Consider the following 25668-nt stretch of genomic DNA (forward strand, 5'->3'; position numbering starts at 1 on the left):
ACATTCAGGGTTCTATAAAGCACCATTACTAATAAAAGATGTAACTCAGCATAATCTCTTCAGTCCCGTCCATGTTGCTACAAAAGTTGGGTATTCATCCTTCCTGATGGAGGCATAATACTCCATCGTGTATATGGACCACATCTTCCTTATCCATTCGTCCATTGAAGGGCATCTTGGTTCTTTCCACAGTTTGGTGACCGTGGCTATTGCTGCTATAAACATTGGGGTACAGATGGCCCTTCTTTTCACTACATCTGTATCTTTGGGGTAAATACCCAGCAGTGCAATTGCAGGGTCATAGGGAAGCTCTATTTTTAATTTCTTGAGGAATCTCCACACTGTTCTCCAAAGTGGCTGCACCAACTTGCATTCCCACCAACAGTGTAAGAGGGTTCCCTTTTCTCCACAACCTCTCCAACACACGTTGTTTCCTGTCTTGCTAATTTTGGCCATTCTAACTGGTGTAAGGTAATATCTCAGTGTGGTTTTAATTTGAATCTCCCTGATGGCTAGTGATGATGAGCATTTTTTCATGTGTCTGATAGCCATTTGTATGTCTTCATTGGAGAAGTGTCTGTTCATATCTTCTGCCCATTTTTTGATATGATTAGCTGTTTTGTGTGTGTTGAATTTGAGAAGTTCTTTATAGATCCTGGATATCAACCTTTTGTCTGTACTGTCATTTGCAAATATCTTCTCCCATTTCATGTGTTGCCTTTTTGTTTTGTTGACTGTTTCCTTTACTGTGCAGAAGCTTTTGATCTTGATGAAGTCCCAAAAGTTCATTTTTGCTTTTGTTTCCTTTGCCTTTGGAGACATATCTTGAAAGGAGTTGCTGTGGCTGATATCGAAGAGGTTACTGCCTATGTTCTCCTCTAGGATTCTGATGGATTCCTGTCTCACGTTGAGGTCTTTTATCCATTTCGAGTTTATCTTTGTGTACAGTGTAAGAGAATGGTCAAGTTTCATTGTTTTACATATAGCTGTCCAATTTTCCCAGCACCATTTATTGAAGAGACTGTCTTTTTTCCATTGTATATTTTTTCCTGTTTTGTTGAAGATTATTTGACCATAGAGTTGAGGGTCCATATCTGGGCTCTCTACTCTGTTCCACTGGTCTATGTGTCTGTTTTTATGCTAGTACCACACTGTCTTGGTGATCACAGCTTTATAGTAAAGCTTGAAATCAGGTAACGTGATGCCGCCAGTTTTGTTTTTGTTTTTCAACATTTCCTTAGCAATTCGAAACATCCCTTTCTTTAAGGAGCTTAAATGTTAGGGCATAGAGGGGATAAGGAAAAAAAAATGACATGGAGTGAAATACTGAATGGGTAAGAAGTTTAACCTTAATTCAATACACTAGGCTATGTCAGCAGGCAAGCAGTGTGTTATGGGAGTAAGTTAATCATCTCCCATTACTACTGTGTACATGGTAATGAAATTACCCAAATTATTTAGATAAGAAGAGAGTTTGAATGGAATCATCCAAAGACAATATTATTTTGGAAGGAGGCAGAACTAACAGATTCTAGAAAGAAGGAACCACACATACCTAAAAATACTGTGCTTGGGAGCAAGAAGTCTCATCTAGGAGCTAATGCTATTTTGACAAGGCAGTTTAATCTATGTTGTTGAACACTTAGGGTCCTCAGTCCCTGCCTATGAAATGTCCTTTGTGCCCGCAAGTCACTGAGACAAGTAAAAATGTCTTCATTTTTGAACACCTCCTAGAGAAGAAATACTATGCCTAGATGAGAACCATTGAGTCCTGTGTGCTTAGTAAGAGGGGTGGTTGGAACTGAGAACTGAGAAAGGTCTTGACTTCTAGGCCAAGGAGTCTGGATAATACCTACAGGTTTTGAGCAGGGGAAGACTGCAGAGGTTGCTTTGTTCAGGATGATTGTAGCAGCAGTGGGGGAGATGAGTTGGAGAAGGATAGGAAAGAGAGGAAGTCTCCTATAATAACTGCAGGTTAGAAATCATGTTCTGATGAAAGGTTTGTGGTTAATGAATTCCAGAGCTTTAAATAATAGTATCAGTGGGACTTAGTAACTAATTTCAGAGAGTGAAAAGAGAGCATCAGCTTTGATCCTAAGGTTTCAAGGTGAATAGTAGTTTTGCCATCAGCAGAGATAGAAATAGATAGGCTCAGAGGAAATTCAGATCTACTTGTCCTCATGGAATTGCTTGGATTAATAATTACAGAGACAGAACTCCCAACATGTATCAACAGGCTGGCTAATTTTTGCAAATACGTACCTTGTCCTTAAGTTGTGTGATTTGGGAGCTGTCTAAGAAAGTGTCTCCCATAATTTTTTAACTTTCTTTTTTTTTTATTTAATTTTTTTTTTTTAACTTTCATGGAAGGCTAGGTCTACCTTGAAATGGATTTCTATTCAGATTGCTTTAGACCACCTGGTTGAGGTGGGTGTGTTATGGGATCTGAGTCTGTGAATCTTTGGTGCATTTTTTATTCCACACTACCCATTCACAAGAAAGAGGAGGTTAGAGTGTAGATGGCTCCAGGCAGTTATTCCAAGTTCTAAGCCTAGCATTATACATCCTGTGTATGGATGGTAGGCTGGCTATATAATGCATTACTCAACCCTAGGATGCTGATGAGTCAAAGGGGTGGCTATTAATAACTATTCAGGGACACTGGTATAAACTGGGACTGTCCCAGGCAAACTGGTACGGGTAGTCCCCTCAACATTACTGCATAGTGTCTTTGGAGATCTGTCTAGGCAAGGGTTCACAGACACATCTTTGGCTCAGTTTACCCATTTTCTTAGAAAGGAGAGCAGTGACTGTAAATCAGCCTTGAAAAGTGAATTTACAAGTGAGAATGAATGGGTTTGCTCTGGTTTTACTTACTGTAAGTGAACACAATCAATGTTGGCACTTTACTGACCTAGAGGAAATCACGACTTCTCTGGTACAAGCAGGAAGGGCTTATTAACAAGTCTCCTGTGAATCAAAGTGAAAGTGGAAAATTATTTAATTCTCAGTATGACTTTGGACAGCTGTGGTTCTTTCATACGAATGATTTGCTCCGCTCCCCCCAACCCCGTACTTTGTATATATTCCATTGTTTGTATTCTATTCAGAGGCGAGAGGCAGAGTTAAATTGGAAAAGCTCTCACAGACTTGGAAATTGAAATCCTACTCACTTTCTTAAGAGATTCTTGTTCTATCGTAGAGAAGAAAAGTATACTTCAAGCAACAGTAGCTTGACAAAAATTCCTAGAAATGAAACTTGCTCATCTGTTTTCTAACCATTGGAGTAATAGTTCAGTTGCAAAACAACATCCTTCTTCTGAAGGAAGACTTGCTCTAGGAAGACTTGCTCTAGGAAGTGGCTAGGTTTGGCTTCTTGGTGCACGTAGTGTGGAGCTTATAAAATAAGACAGGCTTGTGAAAACCAATTCACTAGCCATTTGAAGCATATTATGAAAAATACATACATGAATGGACAGTTAAGAGCCACCATAATCTCTGATTCTGTTAGGTGATATTTCTCTCATATTTTTTCCTCATTTATTGATAAACTCATTTACATCATTTACATGAAAAAGCTTTATTCCTTTGTTATAAATATTCCATGTAGAAAACTTGGCACATAGAACTTAAAAGCCAAAGGCAAAAATAAAAAAATACTCAAAGATAACAAAGGTTAACATTTTGGCTTCTATTCTCAACCATTTGTTTCTATATGTATTTATGTCTTTCTCCCCTTACAAATGTATCATTGTTCTGTTTTGTGACTTGCTTTAACTTTGGATTATGAACATTTTGTTAATGTCATTAAATATGGCTGCACATATCCTACTGAATGGATATATCCTAATATATTTAATTACCTATTACAATTTGTCTTTAGTTTTCCACTAATATAAGCAGTCATATGAAGAATAGCCTCATCCAGTCCCTCTTACATACACACATGTAGTTTTATACAGTTGTCTGATTTATTTGCATAATAAGCAAAGCTTTAAACAATTTTCCAGCTTTTCTGAGATAGGTTTACATGTAACCATATTACGTATTTTGTAAACTTTGGATATATATGTTGTTAAGTGGCCTTCTAGAAAGTTGTACCAGGTAGCATCCTAAATAGTAGACCTTTTCCCTTGCATCTTATTAACAATGGGTTCTATTGACAAAAAAGTACAAAAATGCATTTTCTGTTTAATATGCTTTTCTTCAATGGGTTCATTTATTTTTCACATGAATATTTGCATTGTACAGTATTTATCAGAATCGCTGGCTTTTTGCCCCTCTATTCACAAAACTGTCTCATTCTTGTTGATTAAAAAAAAATTTTAATGAAAAATCACAAGAACTCTACATTCAAGATGAATGGAGAGTTCGGTGAATTATCATAAAGTGGACACACACTGGCAATCACTAATACAGGTCAAGAGGACTGTTACCCCCCCCCCCCCAAGAACACTCGTGTTCTTCCTTTCCAGTTACTCCCCTCTCTCCTCCTCCAACAAAACTACCATCTTGACCTGTAACAAAAACAAATATAAAAGAATATTCATGGGGCACCTGGGTGGCTCAGTGGGTTAAGCCTCTGCCTTCAGCACAGGTCATGATCTCAGGGTCCTGAGATCGAGCCCTGCATCGGGCTCTCTGCTCTGCGGGGAACCTGCTTCCCCTTCTCTCTCTCTGCCTGCCTCTCTGCCTATTTGTGATCTCTCTCTGTCCAATAAATAAATCTTAAAAAAAAAAGAGTATTCATGATGACATTACCCATATCAACTGTAAATTGGAAATAACCCAAATGTCCAAATAGTAGAACATTGGAAAAAACATGAATTAAAGTGGAAATGAACTACCACAACATATAGCAACATAGATAAATCTCACAATGTAATGTTGAATGAAGAAAGCCATAAAAATATATATACTTTTACATACATTGTGAAAAGAATTAAAACTACTCTGTGGTACTAGAAGTCAGGATTGTAGCTCTTACATGCATTTACTGAACACCTACTATGTGCTGACTTTTGTACTAGATACCTGGAGATACAATAATGAGGAATCATAGTTAGTTTCTTCCCTTGAGTTGCTTATGGTATAGAGCAGTGATTCTCTGCCAGGCCTGATTTCTGCCTTGGGGGACATTGGGTAAAGCTTGAAGACATTTTGATTATTAAAGCTTGAGGACTGCTACCAGTATCTAGTCAATAGAGGCTATAAATACTACTAAACATTGTACAGTGCACAGAACAGCCCCCTGCGACCAAGAACTATCTGGCCCAAAATGTCAGTAGTCTTGAGTTGAGAAGTCCTGCTTGAGTGAAGCAGACAGGTAATTAACTCAGTGTAGTGTATGATAAAGGGCACTATAATTCACTTCTATCCTGTGCCAGATCCTCTGTGAGAGATACATGTTCTCAGTTTTCAAAGAAGAGTGCGAAGTGGGTTGTGGGATTTTTATTTTATGAAGTTACCTAAGCTGGGTGAAATACACTTTCTGAAGTGTATTTAGAAGCCCATGGGTGTTTTTAGGATTATTAGGATTAAGCATTATAGGTAGGAAAGGAAAAGCCGCATGTGAAGGCGTGGAGACACAGAAACAGTCATCCGTCGCTAAGTCAAAAGCCGGAGGTTAATCCTCCTGTGCTGCTTAACCGGGAATGGTGCTAGTCCCAGTGGCGGCCACCAGAGCACAACAAACCTGACGTGCTACGTTGAGGCAGTTCAGCTTGCAGAAGCCACAAGTAGTCCAGGAAGGATTTCAAGTAAGGGAATGATAAAGTCAGGAACTCCTTTCCTTTCGGTCGCACTACAGGAGAGTTTAAGAGAAGTCAGCAGTGAAGGTGGCAAGAGGGATCAAGGTTAAAAAAAAAAAAAAAATGAGGGGAACCTGGCTGGCTCTGCCGTCAGCTCAGGTCATGATCCCAGAGTCCCAGAATCGAGCTCCACATCAGGCTCCCTGCTCAGCGGGGAGTCTGCTTCCCTTTCTCCCCCTTCCCCTGCTCATGCTCTCTCTCTCTCACTCTCTCAAATAAATAAATAAAAATCTTCTTTAAAAAAAAATGAAATGAGAAGAGCTTTTTCCTTATCAGACCTTCCCTGACTGATTTGTCTAAAATGTTAACTTTCCTTATCCCACTATTTCTTTCCTTCCTTCTTTATTCCTTCTTCCTTTCCTCCTTCTCTCACTCCCTCCTTCCCTCCCTTCTTTCCTTAGCACTATGAGTAACTAACATACTGTATATTTTTCTTCTCTGTTTTATTCTTCTCTCCCACTAGAATGTAAGCTTCAAGAGGAAAGGGATTTGGGGACTGTCCTCTTTAGGCTGATACTATGCAGAATAGTGTGACACTCAGTGGGGCTCAACAAATACTTGTTGAATGAATGAATGAATGAATGAATGAATGAATGAAGAGAAGATAGTCATAGTGGAAGCAGGGAGATGGAGAGTGAGAGTGAGGAAGAGTCAATAGGACTTGGTAATTTGACGTTGGCTAAAGATGAAAGGAGAAATTGAGATTACTCTTACGAATTTGGCTTGGGATCTGTGCAGTGAAATTTATCCAGGTGCAGAGTACAGGAGGAGTGGTGTATGTGCTGGCGAGAAAAGCCCATTATGGTGGAGAATGGTTGATTTGGGGACATGTTGCGCTCAAGGTGGTATGAGAAGTCCTAGGGAAGGTACCCAATGAGCAATTAGATGTAAGTGTTCAAAGATCTCAAGGGAAGTCTAATCTCAATCCTTGGCAAGAAGAAGAGGATATTAACTGAGGGGGTTGGGGAGTGCTGAGGATTAAAGCCTGAAGAATGTTGATATTTAAGAGCAAGTAAAGAACAGCCTATGGCAGAGTCACCAGGAAAATAGAAAATCAGAGACTGATATCCCAGAAGAAAGAAGTAGGAAGGCTTGAGAAGTAGCAAGGGGTCAATGTCTGAGTTGGACTGTTTAAACAATAGAACTGTTGACCTGAATGGGAGTAATTCATTGTTTCTGTTGGAGCACTATCCTGATAGCTGTGGTTGGAGGGAGCACGTGGAGTCTTAGGCAAGGAGACACCATGATTGTAGATAGTCGTCTTCTTTTCCTTCATTCCTGCACTGGTTGAAAAGTATCTAATGCTAGCAAGAAGGCTCTTGGATTAGGAGATCAGCACGTGTGTATATGTGTGTGTGTGTGTGTGTGTGTGTGTGTGTGTGTGTGTGTTTAGTGTGTAGTTGTTGTGTGTGTGTGTCAGAGAGAGAGAGAGATGGAAGAGGACTTGACTGGAAAAGAGCCAGATGAGGTGGAGCAAGAGAGGGACAGTTGAGGAAACAAGGTCACTGAAGAGACAGGAGAACATAAAATCCAAAACCTAAGTGGGAAAACGAGCCTTGAACTGAATGCTTATTGAATCAGCAACCTGTGGAGGATCATCTGACTCCCATCAGTCAAGGCTTCATTTTATTCATTTATCAGGAGGAGAGTCAAAAAGAAGCTGAAGTGACCAAAAAAGAACCAGCTCATTTTTATAAGAAAATAATATATACTTTTGTTGCCAGAGGCAGCGTATTTTCAAAAATCATTTGTAAACAAAACATTACAGAAATGAGCTCAGAATCCAGAGAATTTGCTACTTTTCTTTTTAGTTCTTTCTGCTGTATTTTATGATTCTGCTTCATTTAGGCAGTTTGTAAAAATGTGTTCTAGGCTAAAAGAATGTTGACATGTTTTTGAAATGACATAGGCTTAAAAACTAGTAATTTTGAACATATGAGAAAACTTGTAGTTAAATATAACCATCCCTTAATTTGTGAACTCCAAGACCAGTGTTTAGGTGTTTTTAAAGAATTACTACATGTTAAATTCGAGTGCTGTTAGAAACACCTGCCATTTCTGAATCATGAAGTTTAATGATGCATTTGGGAAAAGGTCTCAGTATTTTAAATTAACAAATGTTTAAAATATTTTTAATCAAATCTGAACAACTGTGAACTATGAGAGGGAGGTATATAATTACTGTGAGAACTATAAAGTCTGTATGAGATATGTTTAAAGATCTATACAGATGCAGGCCACTAACAAACATGTTGTTATGATATCTGTATTAGTGGGATTATATGAGAAATAAAAAAATAAGAATGTCTTTACTTAGAAGATACTTATGGATGGACTGAAGACCCAGTTGGGTTGCAGGTGAAACTTATGAGAATCAGACCATGGATATGTTGGCTAATTGAATTTAAATTCAAATATAGCAATAGGCATTCTAAAAAAAAAATCAGACAATAGTGTTTTAAAATTACTATTACCCAAAGTACTGCTAAAGCATAAGAGACAATTAGGGTAGGTGTATTACAGATTCATAAAAGGGGTCAGAGAAGGGACATGCTAGCAGTTAGGTGAGAACAGTAATTGAAAGATTCTGGAAATTGTGTAACTTAGCTTTATTTTCTCCTGTCTTCACCCCACCTGGATGGCTAGATAGCAAAGGGTTAGGGGACATTTGGAGTTTAACACATGTGAAAATACTGAGGGGTACCCCCTTATGCCCCAAGTCTCTGATACAGTAGATCCGAGATGCTGCCCAAGAACTTACCATTTTCAGCAAGTGCCCAGGTGATGCTGAGGGGCTGGGTCAGAAACTCCACTTTGAGAATTGCTACAGTATAATAATTATGTTTCTCTACCTGTCACTGATTATCGAATAGGACACTTCGTATTTAGTAAAAGTCAAGTTTTAGCATCACCTAAGCATATGAAGATATTTTGAGGAAGTATGTACCCTTCCCCATATCTCTCATTAATCATCAGTGTGATCAGTAATCCTGTATCTGTTTGTGTGCCCTACTGAGCTGATCACAGTAGAATAGAAAACACTGGAGGTTTCCAGTAATCCTGAATCCACCCCCCCACCCCCCGCCCCCTTCAGCTCCCATCTTTGCCTTCTCCACTTTCTCGTGACTTGCTCTTCTTTGAGATTGCCATTATTTTGTGTATCCTGGCACATTTCATATTCTAAATTACAACCGTGTCTGGTATCTTAGAGTCTAATTCTTTTGTTTTGACTTTGTTGATAAAGATTCTGACTGAAACATGGCTTCCACATGAATTGAAGCTTTGTAAACCATGATCTGGGGCCATGTTTTGACAGGAAGAGCAGGGGAGTGTTTATGGGCAGGAGATGAGGGATCATGGTGACTACACAGACTGACAGGATCCTTCAGCTTCCTCTGTCCACAGCTGGCTCCTGGGCTAGACACCAGTCAGGTGTCCTGATGTACTCTGATGTTGGGTGAAGCTCATATTCTCTGAGAGTGCTGGTGTCCTTATCTGTAAAAAGTAAGGGAGCCTGTGAGGTCATTGCTCTAATATTCCATGATTCTACAACCGCCTCCCAAAATGACTGCTTTTTGCTGGTCCAGACCAACTCCTCTCCTCAAATTGCTGGTGGGAATGGCTCTTCTAATGCTCTCTCAACAAGCCTGTGATGTAGGTAGTCAAATTTATCACTGAAAAAACAAGCTCAGAGAGACTCAGAACCCTACCCACGGACATATAAGCAGACCTAAGAATGAGATCTAGGATTTTCTCTGATGGTAACACCTGTGTTTCTTTTCTTTTTTTTTTTTTTGTTTGTTTGTTTTAACCCATTTTTATTGAGATATAATTGATATATAGCACTATGGATGTTTAAGTGTATAGCATAATTATACTTGCGTATTTTATGAGACAGTTACCACAGTACATTTTGTTATATCCATCATCTCATTTAAATACAAAGAATAAAGTAAAAGAAATGAGATGTGGTGAGATCTTTGGTATTTACTCTCTTACCACCTTTCAAATACACCAAGAAACAATACTGATGATAGTTCATCTTGTTGGAACTTACATCCCTAGTACTCACTTATTCTATTTATTCTATTCTATTTATTTTGACCACCTTCTGTCAATTCCCCCCTCACCCTACCTTCAGCCTCAGGTAACCACAAACCTGATCTTTTTTTTTTTTTTCCTGAGTTTTTTTTTTCTTTTTTTTTTCTCTCTCTCTTTAAGATGCCACATATAAGCGAGATAATGCAATATTTGCCTTTCTGTCTGATTTATTTCACTTAGTTATGTGTCTTTAACCATACCATGCTGCTTCTCATGGAAAATAAAATAACAAAACATATTATTAACTTCAGAATCTCTTTTTCGAATGGGGAGAGGGTAGGTCCTCATTTTAATTCGACACCCTTTGAAAGGGTATTCTCTTAACCTGGTTTCTTTCCCAAAGAGGGACATTGCCCTTGTTGTCTCAGGTATCTGTATGCTGGGAGGACATGGGGAGTTTGGAGGAAACGTCACCCTAGCCAGTGTACAAGTACCCCTGGTGACGGGACTAGGGAAGTAGAAGGATAGAAGAAGTAGAAGGAAAGTAGGAGGATAGTAGAAGATCCTTCTGCTCAGAAGGATCTTGGGCTCTCAAATCAAGCCAATCCTGGAAGTAAAGGGAAGCCACCAAGGATTTTAAAGCAGGTAAATGACATGACCAACGTGAGCCTTTCAAAGATGACAGTGGTCCTCCTGTGCCCAGAGTGGAACCATCTTAGTTCTAATCATTGTGACCTGTAGCCCCAGTGTGACTAAGCCATCAAGCATTTAAGAAGTAAGCCACATCAGAGATGCCACCAACAACTGTGGTAAAGGTTATTCTCCTCACCCCAGGGATGTTTGACACGCTGGTCCATAGCAGCCAAGCCAAAGCCTCTGTTGCGAACCACTCTGCCTTAATGATATTACATAACCCTCTGGAGAAAACTAATGGGCCACACTTTCTATTTATTCTAGAAGCTAAATTCTATCAAATAAAATATCCTGAGAGCTGGAATAACTACTTGCTTCTCTGTGGCAAACATGGTTTTATAATTTTCAATATTTGTAAAGGAAGATTTTTAATTTTTAATCAGGATCCTAACGGTTGGGAAGTAAGAAGTTTGCTTTGCTATTTAATTAACGAAGTCTTAGTTCTCGAGCTTACTTTTAATTTTCTTGTGGGCTTCGTAGTTTTTTTGAATGAGCCTCTTATTTCTGTCTAGACCCAAGTTTGACAATATCCTTGTTTTAAAGGCAGATGCTATCGTGTGCTGTTTTCCTTTGTGCAAATAAGTCTTCTATTTTGTACTTTGTGTTTAAAGTGCATTTGCGTCCATCCTTTCATTTGCTCCTGGTAATCTTAGGACTGAAGCAGTATTATCCCCATTTACAGAGCAGGTAACAAGTTCTGAGAAGTCCACTGACAAGCCTGAGGGTTGCTGCCAATACATAGCATGGCTGAAAATACCTACTTTTATCATCAGGCTGGGTGAGCAGACCTAACAAAGCCATCTTCACAAACAGAGTTGACAGGTAGATCAGACCATGGCTAGGCATAAATGTTATGCAGATTTTAGCCAAAAGGCATTGTTTGGTAAAGTTATTCTCTCTTCTTTCTCTCTAACCAACCCTTCACTGATAAGTCAATGCTACGTGTAATCAAGAAACTAAAAGCTTATTAAAATAGCAAAGAATTTTGACCTATTGACAACTCATAAAGAGTCCTCTTTCTTGATTTATCAGTATGGTATGAGAAACATGGAACTAAAAATGTTCCCACATTGGGATAACTCATTTCCATTTCCTCCATTGGTATTTGTCATCTCTGCACTGTCAGATGATGTAAATAAGACATTACTATGCCTCCCTAAGCTTAAAAGCTACCATTTGGGATTTTAAAAATGAAACCTTTTCTTTTTTCCTTTCTCTTGCAATACGCCCCATGGCTTTGGATCATTTCCATAGCCTAGGGGTTAGCAAACTATGACCTATGTGCAAAATCCCAGTGCCAGCTTTTTTGTGGGGCTCTTGTAAGAATAGCTGTTGGGGGGCGCCTGGGTGGCTCAGTGGGTTAAAGCCTCTGCCTTTGGCTCAGGTCATGATCCCAGGGTCCTGGGATCGAGCCCCACATTGGGCTCTCTGCTCAGCGGGGAGCCTGCTTCCCCTACTCTCTCTCTCTGCCTGCCTCTCTGCCTGCTTGTCATCTCTGTCAAATAAACAAATAAAATCTTTAAAAAAAAAGAATAGCTGTGAGGCATTTAAGTGGTTGGGGAAAATATCAAAAGAGGAGTGATATTTTGTAGTACACAAAAGTGATACTTCAAATTTCAGTGCTCATAAATAAAGTTTTATTGGAAAGCAGCCACACTGAATCATCTACATACTGTAGATATGGGTCTGTTTTTGCTCTACCACAGAGTTGAGTAGTTTAGTCAGAGATGGCATGGCCCACAAGACCTAAAATACTCACTACCTGGCCCTTTAGAGGAAAAGTTTGCCAATTTGGGAGTGTGAAGGGATTAAGAGATTGTTCTTGTCTTCCTTGCATGAGGGTTGAGTGGTGAGCAAGACCTGTATTAGTTTCCATATACTCTCCTGTTTCGTTGGGTGGAGAGAGATGCATTTTCCAATATTTGGAGAAATTCAGCGAAGTCCCAGGTCTGAAGTTTATTAAACTGCTCTGGTTCTACCTTCATATGAAAGGTTGACGAGTTCCAAAAGACGGAAAAGTACAAAGAGTAACCAAGATGAGCAATCTGCTGCTTAGTAAGAAAATAAAATTTGATAGGAGACATTAATTTGCTTTATGATTTTTTTAAACTGTTATCACATTCCTTCCCTATTTTATTTTGAGGTAATTGCCCTCCCCTCTGATCTGCTTTAAGTGGGTAAAAAAGTCCCTTTAAACACCTAGTTTTGTATTCAAGGCAAATGTGTCTATGTTTTAATTTCAGTTATTTTGAGAATGGCTTCAAATATGCATTACTTGAATATACAAAAAATGGAGCCAACATTTTTATAGTTCCTCATTGTTTAACCACATGATTTTATACACAAACATCAGGGTTTCTTCAGACATTTTTTTGTGTGTGTGGGTGGGCAAGATATAGTTGTGGCTTATTTTTTCCTTTGGCAAGATACGATTCTTAAACATTCAGATATTACAGTGCATCTACTAACATATTTCACAAATTTGAGTTTTGGGTATTTTTAAAAAATGAACAGTTGCAACACTGTAAAATGAGTTGGGAGAAAAGAGGTAGTTTTGATAGTATATGCATCTTCCAAAGTTGAAATAAAGGACACTTTGGCATATAAGATAAAACTCTTATAGCTACTTGAAAAACTACGCAAATTTCTGACTGGATTCCATTCATCCTACCTAATTGCAACTTGATTAAAATTACAACCAAGGTGAGAATTTTACTGCCCTTGTGGTCACTACCCTAATGGCTATGATAGACCACCCTAGTGCACTTCAAAAATTGAACATTTTCATTGTACTTGAAAAGCCTGTGCTTTTCAAGCAATAGCTGTTGAATATTTTGTGATACCCAGTATAACAATATTTTGGGTGGGCTTATTTAGCTTTAGGGAGCAATACAGTTTTTATGTGGTTCTTTTCATCTGTTCTTTTTGTTCTCATCTTAAATTTGGTACTCCAAACTATCATCTGATATGGTTAGGTCTAGTATTTTCCCCCTCCTCTCTGTTGCTGAAGGGAGTAGGGCACAGAGAGAATGTAATTTCCCCTACTAAAGTCAAAATTACATTTGGATCTCTGTTTTGCTAAGTCCTGGTTCCTAATGTTTGAAGTAGATGACTTTCTATATAGGTAACCAATGAGTAATTATATTCCATTTCTTTAGGTGCATGACCTAAACAAGGCTAAAGTCATTATATTGACTACAGGTGTTGGTGTTTGGGTAATGTCTTCCATTTGAGTAGTGCACATACATAAAGATTTATTAAAATGATTATATATACTGGGGCGCCTGGGTGGCTCAGTGGTTTAAGCCTCTGCCTTCGGCTCAGGTCATGATCTCAGGGTCCTGGGATCGAGCCCCGCATCGGGCTCTCGGTTCGGTGAGGAGCCTGTTTCTCCCTCTCTCTCTGCCTGCCTCTCTGACTACTTGTGACTTCTCTCTCTCTGTCAAATAAATAAAATATAAAAAAAAATGATTATATATACATATATAATGGATATATATATACATATATATACCTACATATCCACTACCATGGAGTATTGTATCTTGTTTGTGCTTCTTTTCATCGACCATCTTGGACTGTCCTAGCTGGTAAATGTCTACACTCATGATAGCTCACATTCTTTGATCATTAATTACACATTAGAAACTATGTTGAAATCCTTGCCTTTGTCAACCCTTCTGTATTCTCTCAACAACTCTGAGATAGGAACTAATGTTACCTCTTATAGATGATGATACCGAGGCAGAGAGTTTTGCTGACTTGCCCACAGTCACATAATGGTAAATGAGCCAAGATTCTGCCCCCAGATCTGCTAACCACTGTGCTATTTGAAAGGCCACTATATTCTCAACATAGTTCTTATTTTCTGCCTTTGGCTTCTGTTCTAAGTCTCCTATTCTGCACTTGACATAGTTGGATTTCATTCTCTACTAATTCTCCTAACTAATAAGGACAATCTTGACTTAACCCCATTCCAGTGGGTTTTACACAGATTTCTACCCTGGGTCTTCTTTTAACTTAGTAGTGCTGGTTTTCTATGTCATCCAAAAATTGTTCAGTTGTAAGTATGAAACACTGAGTCCTAAAACCTCTGAATGTGTCCTTTATTATTATTATTTTTTGGTTGAAACAAATGAAGCTTCTAAAGAGCTATGTGTAACTTAGACCATACTACAAAAAACGTAATTTTAAATTTTAGGTCATAGTTTTCAACAGTCCCTAGTCTAATGCGATTATTGCAATAGTATATATTGGAAATGCATGATTTTGGTAACATAAAGCTTAAAAACTTTAGTTAGGTATACATAAGCCATTGCAAGTTTTGAGAAGGAATGTTAAACAGCAGTATTTGAAGTTGTTAGAGAAGCCTAAAAATATTTAAACAATTAAAAACTCCCATATTAAGTTACACAGTTTAGTACTTCCCATGTGAAAAATTGCTAACACTCTATTTCTGAATGTCTTTTGGAACAACCTGTCCTGTGAATATCTGTTAAAGCTTTAGCATGCACTGAGCTGAGATGCTCTAGGGTTTTCGAGGGTCTGGCTTAATGCTCTCTGATACTTACAACTCTGGCCCAAAGACCAAATACTCCTAGTAGGCGTCAGCGTCTGTTACATTCTGAATGGAATGCTGAATGGAGATATCCAGTAAAGGGCAGATGGACAGTAAACAGTCAGATTTTCATGGTTTGCTAAGGTTGCTTATACCCACCCAACAGCCCTGATGATGAAGAATAAATAGAAAAGGATGTATCTGTATGTGTCTGAAGTCCTCTCTACCTCACTGATTGCTTCCCTTTCTCCAGTATTTAATTGCAATATAGACTACATTATCACAATTGAGCTTAACAAAAGCTGGTTTGGGGCACCTGGGTGGCTCAGTGGGTTAAAGCTTCTGCCTCCGGCTCAGGTCATGATCTCAGGGTCCTGGGATTGAGCCCCACATCGGGCTCTCTGCTCCCCCCTCTCTCTCTGCCTGCCTCTCTGCCTACTTATGATCTCTCTCTGTGTCAAATAAACAAATAAAATCTAAAATAAAAAGGGCTGGTTTTTCTCTCCTTTGAATTTAAGGTTTAATTCTTTTGTTTCTATTATTGGCCATTCTGAGCTATTCAGTTAACAGATGGTTCTTGTCATGTAGATTTTGGTGGGAAGATAAAACTCTCTTGGTGTGCCAAAGCCTGGAGAGGGCAGGGACACCAAAGGAGAAGAGGGTAATGGGGTCTTTGGTTTCTCTTTGTTTTTCGTCTCTTCCACACAGTTTGCCAGTTGTATTGATGGATTGTAACTCCCTTTCCTGTGACATTTACTACTTAGTGTTGAGCCTCTTGGTGGTTTTTCTTACCCCACTCTCTTCCTTCTTTCAGGAAACTTAATTTCCTGAAAGTATGCACTCCCCCGCTTACTCTGTATATACGAAAGAGTAATCACATTACTATCTCATTGCCTCCCTGTGTACTTTTGCTTCTAGTAGACCAAGATCCTGGGGTGTGGGAACTTTGCTTTTTCATCTGTGCCTCTTAGCTCCCCAGCATGATGCTTGGCCTCCTGGCACTTCTATCTGTTGAAATCAGGGAACAAACCAGGTACCATCTTGGTCATGTTTCTCTCCTGCTCAAGAATCTATGGGGAACCAGGTGGAGGGTAATAGAGAGGGCACGTATTGCATGGAGCACTGGGTGTGGTGCAAAAACAATGAGTACTGTTACACTGAAAATAAATAAATAAATTAAAAAAAAAAAAAGAATCTATGAAGAGGGGCACCTGGGTGGATCAGTGGGTTAAAGCCTCTGCCTTTCGCTCAGGTCATTATCCCAGGGTCCTGGGATCGAGCCTTGCATCGGGCTTTCTGCTCAGCGGGGAGCCTGCTTCCCTCTCTCTCTCTCTGCCTGCTTGTCTGCCTACTTGTGATCTCAAATAAATAAATGAACTCTTTAAAAAAAAAATCTATGAAGAGGGGCACTTGGGTGGCTCAGGTCATGATCCCAGGTGCCTGGGATCGAGCCCTGTGTAGGACTCTCTGTTCAGCGGGGAGCCTGCCCCCCCCACCTACTTTTGATCTCTCTCTGTCAAATAAATAAAATCTTTAAAAAAAAAAAAATCCATGAAGACCTCTCACTGCTAGTCAGACCAAGCCCTAAGCTTGAACCAATCTTCATTTTTATTAATTATTACTTAAATACTTGAAATCATACAAATTTATAATTTAACTTCCTTGTTTGAAATGAAGTAAAATAAGAAGTGAAATTCCCTACCTACAGCAGTCTACACCCAAGTAGCCATTCCCGATTCTAATCTCCCGCTCACAGAAGCCCCTCGTCGTCGGGTCCGTCATGTGCCCTGTGAGTTTTCTCTGTTGCGGAATTCTGAATGGAGTCGCCCCCGCCAAGGCTCGACTCTTCCTGCTGTCTCTCCCAAACCTGCTCAGCTGATGTTCCAACTTCCATGACATACATTCCTGGCCATGCTTCGGTATTTACGTTCTCAATTACGATTGTTTTCAGGTGTTGCATTATTTGTTCTTCCAGTAAGATTTGCAGTTCTTTCCAGCAACCATGGCTTTTCTTTCAGTATTTACAGGGCATGTGCAAGCAATCTCCTACTAGGCATCCTGATGAATTTTTAAATATAAAAGAATTGAGTTTTTAAATGATACTTATGTTAGTTCACTTGGTAAGCATGAAAACTCCACCATGTGTCCAGCACTATGTTAGAAATAAAGAATTTACAGACTGAAAGAAAAAAAAACTGTAATGGCAGAACAGAAATGGATCTGTCTTTTCCGTCTCTAATGTACACAGCACATGCCTTTAATATCTACTACGCTGTGCTGCGACGCTGTGTGAGTGCCTCGTAGCCCCCTCCCTATAGCTTTTGCTCCTCTAGCCCAGGGAGTGGGTGTTATAATTTTAGGTTTTCAGGGTCTGGTACAATACCTGGCACATGTTCCATTTTTGGAGAATGCTTAGGATGAACTGTTGAACTGAAAATTCAGTATAATTTGAAGAATGTTGTAATGGAGCCTGTATGGATACCATGGAAAGACAGGAGAAGGGTACCTACCCTATTTTGTTTCTTGGCCACAGTAAGTTCCCTTTGCCAAATGACAGCCCCATCAGATTGCATTTGGACACAGTTTCACTTGGACAGTAATTTTACTTAAACCGACATTGGCAGTGCTCACTTGGATTACATTTTTGAGGAGGCGCTGTAATTTAGAAGCATGTAAGTTGGCTGAACCAAGGTCTTATTTCTGAATAAGGCCTTAAAGTACAGATTTTTACAGAGACCCATGTTTAGCAAACTTTGGTATTCTTGTTTTCTTAAGCCGTATAGAGTTTTCTGAAGTTTGTCAGTCTACTGAATCATCCTGTTGGTGTTCTAAAACTCTTTTATTGGTAAGATTAACAGAAAGATTTTCCCAGACTGTTAATAGAATGTCTACTTCTGGAAAGCAGGTGTGATGTACCATTCAGGTAAATAAGAGTATATCTGTATCTTCTGCACCTGTTTTGAATTTTTATTTATAATCAGAATGTTTCACTTTTCTGTAAAGGAATTAATCAAGTTGGTGTGAATCTCACTTATTTAAGGATAAAAAGTTGAAGAAGTTTCTGGGAGTATGGGTACAGGCTAGAGGGGAAAGCCCAGAACTGTGAGGCCATACGGAGTGGTTTTCTCCAAAACAGAAGAGTTCGTTCTAGAAGTAGCTGAACAGGACAGAGGGTTGTGCATGGGGCTGGAGCTGGTGAGGAAAGGTTTCTAGGAAGCCTGTCAAGGGACAGATTGTCAGGGTAGGTGGCTTATGCTGTTGTTTTAAAAAGCTTTCTGTTCAAAGGTGTTGGTGATTAGATGAGTTGTGTCGTTTAGGCTGCTGAGTGTGTGGGCCGCCTGCACTGGTTTTGTTTGTGGTCGAGTGGCTGAGACCACGAAGGTCAGGGGATGATGTTAGAACTTGGTGCCAATCAAAGCTTTTGTTTAAATGCTTTGTTGAACAAGTAATATTTAGGGATTTTTCCCCCTAATGACTTGAATGAAGGAAAAGCACCCTGGAACATACAGAAACAAAGAATACTGGACCAGAGATGGTCAAACTGTTGTGTGTTTCAAAGGCTAAGATAGGTTCAGCATTAAAAGGGGTATAATGTGATGCACATAATTTTTCAGAATTTCCAATTCTGAAGAAATTGGGGATAGAATACTATTCCTTGATTCATTCTTACTAGTTGGAATCAAAAGATTTTATTTCAGAACATTCATATAGCATTATTTTCTGCAAATTTAAGGTCACAGCGTTCATGGAAATAACTTCTGTTTTACTTTTAATACATAAATGTATTACAATTACAAAAGATTCATATGATTCAGAAATAGGTAATTTTTAACCTATTTCAAAATTCCACCACCTTTCTCAAATTAATTTCTCGAAGCTCCTACACACACACACACACACGCACGCACGCACACCCAAGCACAGTTTTCTTATACCACACTCTCTATATCTTGCAACTTGCCTCTTTCACTTAATGATGGATGTTAGAGCTTATTCTCAGTCATTGCTCATAATTCACCTCGTGCTTTTTCATGGCTGAAGTAATCTACAATTTAAATATGTTGGATATTTATTCTACTTAAATTTGAGGACAAATAATCGAGCTTTCTTTAAGAAGCATTTATGCCTGAAGATGTCCTAAGAGACTTCACAGAGAATGATAGGCATTTCAGAAATTCCACATTCTATGAACTGGTATTAGGGGCATGGAATGAAATGAGGAAGGTGAGCTACAAGTAACAGTTCAAAATTAGCAGAGGACCTTGTAACATTATTTCCAAATGCTCATTGCTGCAACTTTTAGGCCAAAGAGCTTATTGGTGTAATCCGTGTTTTAAAAAAAAAAAACAAACCTCAGACTCTGTAGATAAGAAGAGCTGATTTATGAAGTGTATAGTCCTCTTTTCTTAATATAAATGCTTTGTTCTCTTCACCCCTCAGTTCTGTTTTATCTTCGGAATGTTTATCATTTCTTGGAAAATAATTCAGCCGATAGGAAGGGCTGCTTGCTTTTGAAAAAAGCACGAAAACTAACAATTTGTGGACTGAAGTCCTGGGTTTTGACCATGGTTAAGAAGCTACTGGCCAGCTGTAGACCACCGTCTCATTAAAATACAGGCTACAGTATTTAAGATTACAAATGCACATTTTATGGGGTGATAAACTCTTCTTCTTTATCCACCGTCCTCCAGAAAAGAGCAGTAGTGTAATTGGACTACAGACTCTCACCCACACATAGTTGGTTTTCCAACTGTAAGTTTGGTAACATCTTACAGATTGAGTTAGCTGCTTCACGGCGGTCATTTAATCCATGAAGACCTGTTAAACCCCAAATTGAGAGGTGAAGAGTTGCCATTTTCTTTTTATAGGTCCAGAACCTTGTCATTATTTAAAATGCAATCTATTTCAACCAATTTCTTTTGTCTTTAAATTCTTCTTTTTAACTTTATTTTCTTGATTTTCAAATTATTCAGGACTTTCCTGTTTCAGTTGTATTTTCTATCCCATTATCTCTTTGCTTACAGGAACTGTTCATTTTAAAGTTTTTTTCTGAATCCTTAAGGGATCAGATCCAGTAGTGACATCCGGGGTCTTGTTAAGTGAATAAATGTGATGTCATGGAGTTTTCATAGAGCTTTATGCATTGTTAATTGCCATCCATTAAGTCTGTTTTAAGTAATATGTACTATAATCTGTCAAAAATCTGAGCTTTTAATGAATCCTCCAAGCTTCTTTTCTTTCCTCTCCTTCAAGAGTCGAGTATGTTTATTTTCACCTGTGCAAGCCAATTATCTCTGGTCCAGATGTCCCTGGCCTACCAGGGAATCTGACCTAGGATACTTAGCCTATAAAGTAGTTCTTCGTTTTACACTTTGTTGAAATGTGTGTGGGTTAGTGGGAAAACACGTGTTTCTAATCTATTGTTTCTGTGTGCAGAGCATCTATTATAAGCCAGTCGATTTTCATATGCTCTTACAAATCTTTGCAACAGCCTGATAAAGTCAGTGATGTCCTTGTTTTATACAGAAGGAAATAGACAATCAGAAGTCTGTTGTTGTCCTGAGTCACAGAGCTGCTAAGAGCAGAGCTAGGGTTCAAACCCAGACCTAGCAGGCTTAAAAGAAAAAAAACTTCTTTTCTTTTTCTTTTTTAAAAGATTTTATTTATTTATGACAGAAAGTGAGCGGAGAACACAAGTAGGGGGAACTGGAGAGGGAGAAGCAGGCTACCTGCTGAGCAGGGAGCTGGATGTGGGGCCCCGATGTGGGGCTCCAATGTGCGGCTCTGATGTGCGGCTCTGATGTGTGGCTCCGATGTGCGGCTCCAATGTGCAGCTCCAACGTGGGGCTTGAGCCCAGCGTCCTGGGATCATGACCTGAGCCAAAGGCAGATGCTTAATGACTGAGCCACCCAGGTGCCCCCTAAAAAGCACTGTCTTTTTCACAATCTGTAACTAGTAAAATTCTGTTAGTGCATTATAGAGAAAAGATTACAGAGTTAGAAGGCAATCAATTTGGGGGCCTCTCAGAACCAGCTCAGCCACTAGTAGCTATGTGACTTCTCTTAATTTCAGGTTCCTTTTTTGCAAAAGAGGAATACTACCCACCTTGTAGGATTATTATAAAGACTAAAGGGAAATGTAAAGCCTTTGGCACATTGTAGGTTTGCAAACTAGTGACCTACACTACGCCTCCAAGTTAAAATACCTTCTGCTGGAAGTAAATGCCAGCACTGACCAGCATTAAACAGAATTTTAATTTACTGTCCTGAAACAGAAGATACTGGTTAGAGTGTTCCCGTTGTTTTTCACTGTAGGTCTTTTGAAGAGTAGAACAGATTTCAGTCCTAGCAGCAATGCAATTTGTAGTGGGCATGTTTTCTTTTTCTTTTCAATCCTTTGTTTTAATCTCATTTGGAGTTGCAAAATTTTCTGAAGGGTCTTATGCTGTCTAGGGCCCTAGGCTGGAATGCTGTCTCAGCCCATTGATGTGGTGAGCTGTTGGAAGAGGTAGGAGTGATTTAGAATGCGATGGCATTAGGAAACAAACGAGTTGAACACATATTTCTCTGACCACTAGAATTTCGATGGAGCTAACTGGTAAATTTGTGAGTGTTACTTGCAAAACAAGCGTTATTTGCAAAACTGTCGATTTCACTTGACTGAAATTTTCTTTTTCTCTTTAAAATTGTTTTTTAGGATGCAGAATAGAAAACTGTGATTCTTGCTTTAGCAAAGACTTTTGTACCAAGTGCAAAGTCGGCTTTTATTTGCATAGAGGCCGCTGCTTTGATGAATGTCCAGATGGTTTTGCACCATTAGATGAATCCATGGAATGTGTGGGTGAGTAGTTTTCATGTAACTTTCAGACTTTTAACACCTGATTCTTGGAAAATAATGAATGCTGGATATATTCAACTCAAAAACAAATTGGGTCTCTCGTTGTTAATTAGAACTGACTGTTACTTAAGGTCTTTGCTGACTTGCTGAATTTTTTAGGCATCAAGACATGGATAGTCTCCTGCTAAATCTTAGTGTAAAATTTGCTAGTTGTGTGTTAGCTAGTTCAACTGTTAAAGTGCTGGTATGGTTTGATCATCTGTAACTCCTGTATTTCTTAAATTATTAATAACTGTTAGGAAAAACATTTTATGTAAAAGAAAAAAATTTTCAAGTAGCACCATGTAGTCAGCCGTTCTGTCACTTTGGTTCTGTAGATTAATTATGGAGTTTCTTGTTTAGCCATTTAAAAAAACTGGGAAGAAATGTTTTGTGCAAAATGGATTTTGTTGATGATTGCATGTTGCAAAACTACATTAAAACAATGTTACTTAAAAAAAAACAATGTTACTTTTACTAAATTTAGAATTTACTAAATCTAGAATGCATAACTTAATATACACCTATACCCTGTTCATGAATAATTAGGAGTACACATTTTATAAGTTTTATACTTTCAGAGTGTTGGAAAAACATTGACATTTTTATACAGCTGATGAAAAGGCAAAGATCTATAGTACCTACACTTTGGTGAATGCCTAATCGAATGACTCTAATCTGCAGGTGTAATGGTCTTGGCCCCACACCCACTTGCACCCCCACTTGCAAATTTTATTTGACATGTTATACATCTGATACGATCTATAACAGAATTATGTATTATAAGTGAGACTTTCCATCCCCTTAAAATGGAGACTTAAAAAAAAATAAGAACTTCTTTTCTGCAGAAATACTATTGAAAGAGTCTGTAATTATATATTTGAAGGTTTGCAGAGAACACATTTAAATGACAAGTTTTTGAAGAAATGTGTACTTATGTTCCTGTTTATGTGTGGGTTCATACATTCGTACAGGTGACACACTATTAAAAAAGTCACTAGAACAGAATATTCAGAATGTTGGATTTGCTTTTGAGAGACGAGACCCACACCCATTACACATTTAAGTGGAAACTCTTACGAAATCCTTAAATGTAAAAAAATTACAAATAGAGTCCTATGTACTTCCTTAAATAAAAATCTTAAACAGCTTTGAAAAATCTCAGAGTAACCACGATGCCTGCTGAGATCTGAAATGTTAAAATACTGTGTGTGGACTCCAGGCCCGGGTCCTTAATCTGCTAGTTCGAAGGGGCATTTTAATGGTGAATTTGGTGAGGAGGTTTAACTTTACGTATTTTTATCCTTTTTTCAGTCAATCCAGGGGTTTGGACGGTAGCTGACATTTCTAGTGTATGAATTTACAAAAGGAGATGCTGGAAGCTTTTACATATAAACAAACATTTTTAAATATCTGACTGTATCTGATTATAGTGAGATAGAGCACCAATTTAGGAAGTAAGAAATACATACCGTGGTTTTTGGATACCTGTTAAAAGAATTCAGATAACCGGAAAATGCAAAATAAAATCCCTGTCCTCTTCACGAACTACTGACTTTCCAAATAAAACTAACATACTTTCAAAAAAAAAAAAAAAAAAAACCACCACCAACAAAAAAAACCTAACATACTTGTGAATTACTATGGGGGCATCCAGAATTAACATGTATTATTTTGTCTCCTGTCCTGGTTTGAAAAGAGGATCTTCTGTAGATATCAGCTGTTGACCCTTTTAAAGAGTATATATTTCTGTATCTTTAGAATGGACTAATAGTCCTTCAAAAAATGAACTAAGATACAAAGTAATAGTTTTTAAATTACTTATGTGGTAGTTGCTTCTTACAGCTGAAAGTAACCCTATGGTTCAAAAAATTGAAGCATCCAAAAGGGGAATACAGATCTTTATGGGCTGTACAACTGAATTTATCTCAAGGGGGGTTGTGTAGAAACACAGCTATATAAATTTGATGTTAGCGGACCAAATGGATACCAAATCGTTATCTGTGTTTTTTATTTGTTTTTGTTTTTTTTTCTCATTAGAAGGATGTGAAGTTGGTCATTGGAGTGAATGGGGAACTTGTAGCAGAAATAATCGCACATGTGGATTTAAATGGGGTCTGGAAACCAGAACACGGCAAATTGTTAAAAAGCCAGCAAAGGATACGATACCTTGTCCAACTATTGCTGAATCCAGGAGGTGTAAGATGGCCCTGAGGCATTGTCCAGGAGGTGAGTTTAGAGAATTCCTGTCCTGCATGGGCTGCGTGCTTTCTGAGTTCTCCTCCCCCCAGAGCAGCACAAAGGAAACTTGGTAATAACATTGGAGACGGGGGAAATTTCCCACTGTACTCACTTACAAGACAAGTGCTTAAATTGTGAAGAATATAAAGTGAGTATTTCATTTTCACAATGCCTCAAAATGATTTAGAAGAGTGCATGACAAATGAGCTTTCTAAAGTGAGATTTCTAGGAGAGAGAGAGAGAGGGAGAGAGAGTGTGTGTGTGTGTGTGTGTGTGTGTGTGTGTGTGTGTTGCTGATGGACCATTAAAGCAGGAAAATCAGGCCTTTGCAGATGTCGCTGTGAGGGAAGTGGCCAACTTTCAGCTGAGAAGAGTTTAGATTAGAAAGGTTTATGAAATCTGTAAAATCATCTGCGTCGTTACTAGTTGAAGATGACAACTTAAAATAAACTTGCCCAAACACTGGGAAGAATAAATGTTGTCTTAATGTTACCACAATTAGCCAGTTCCCTTTGTTTGGATAATAATTTGTAGAAAACAGCTACTGGTATGTGTGTGTTTATTCATGTCTTTGTAGTAATTGTGCTGATTTGCTGTAATTATTCTGTAATAACAGGATTCGGCCCATTTACAAATTAGGAGAAGCTTAGGTGCTGGAGGGAGCCCAGTCAATACAGGGAAATGCAGTTTTTAGCATTGTTGCTGTGGTTCTGAGAACATAATCTCTTGCTCCCATTTTCACACTAGCAGACGATACATTGCCAGAGATGAAGTGGGGGCTTTTCTAGTGTGCAAAATAGAAGAGCGAAAAAGAAAGTGGTGTTTGGAAAATCGCCCTTGAAAATAATGAAAACATTTGTTTGCCTTCATTCTCGCTGTTCGTGCATTGCTTTCCAGCTCTGCGGCTGTAGCCCAGAAAGAGAATATATATCTGCTTAAATGGGTTTTATATCCCTAGTATGCTTCCGCCTAGGGATGTCTATGACCCATGGAGGAAGACAAAACTTTGAAGACTCGAAGACTCCAGTCGGCTTTTGAGAACTATTAGATCCAGATTCAGAAGCTACTATTAAGAAGGCAGCTTTTCCTCTTGAATTAGTTTTGCTTTTTTTTGCTGGGTCTTTGAAACAACGTTTTTTTGGGTCTGCTTTTCACTAACAAGGATGGTTTTGTTCAGTTAAACTGAGTATTTTTCAGTCAAAATAAAAGAAAATATTTTCTTACAAAACTAATAAGCCACTTCTTGGATAGCTGAGAGCATTTAACCTGCAACCTTGTGCCTAAAAACAAACCTGATGTATTCAGGTATTGGAAAGAAAGACTTTCTTTGTTGTATATTGTTTATGTAACTACCCCCCACCTTTCCTCTTCCAGCAATGTGGTCCCCCAATTGTGGTTTACGTTAATAACAAAAATTAACCCGAAAATGCTCCTATAATGAACATGCT

At 38.7% G+C, this 25668-nt stretch overlaps 1 protein-coding gene across 1 annotated transcript in view; it reads left to right on the forward strand.

Moving 5' to 3' along the window:
* Window positions 1–25668, forward strand: part of RSPO2 (R-spondin 2) — a 158047-nt gene that overhangs the window by 84471 nt on the left and 47908 nt on the right. Inside the window, exons 4-5 of the mRNA XM_045998210.1 lie at window positions 21800–21943; window positions 24020–24208. Coding sequence (XP_045854166.1) covers window positions 21800–21943; window positions 24020–24208 — 333 coding nt within the window. The remainder of the gene's footprint in view (window positions 1–21799; window positions 21944–24019; window positions 24209–25668) is intronic.

The sequence above is a fragment of the Meles meles genome, chromosome 1 (genome assembly GCF_922984935.1).
Source record: "Meles meles chromosome 1, mMelMel3.1 paternal haplotype, whole genome shotgun sequence".
In the NCBI taxonomy this organism is placed as follows: Eukaryota; Metazoa; Chordata; class Mammalia; order Carnivora; family Mustelidae; genus Meles; species Meles meles.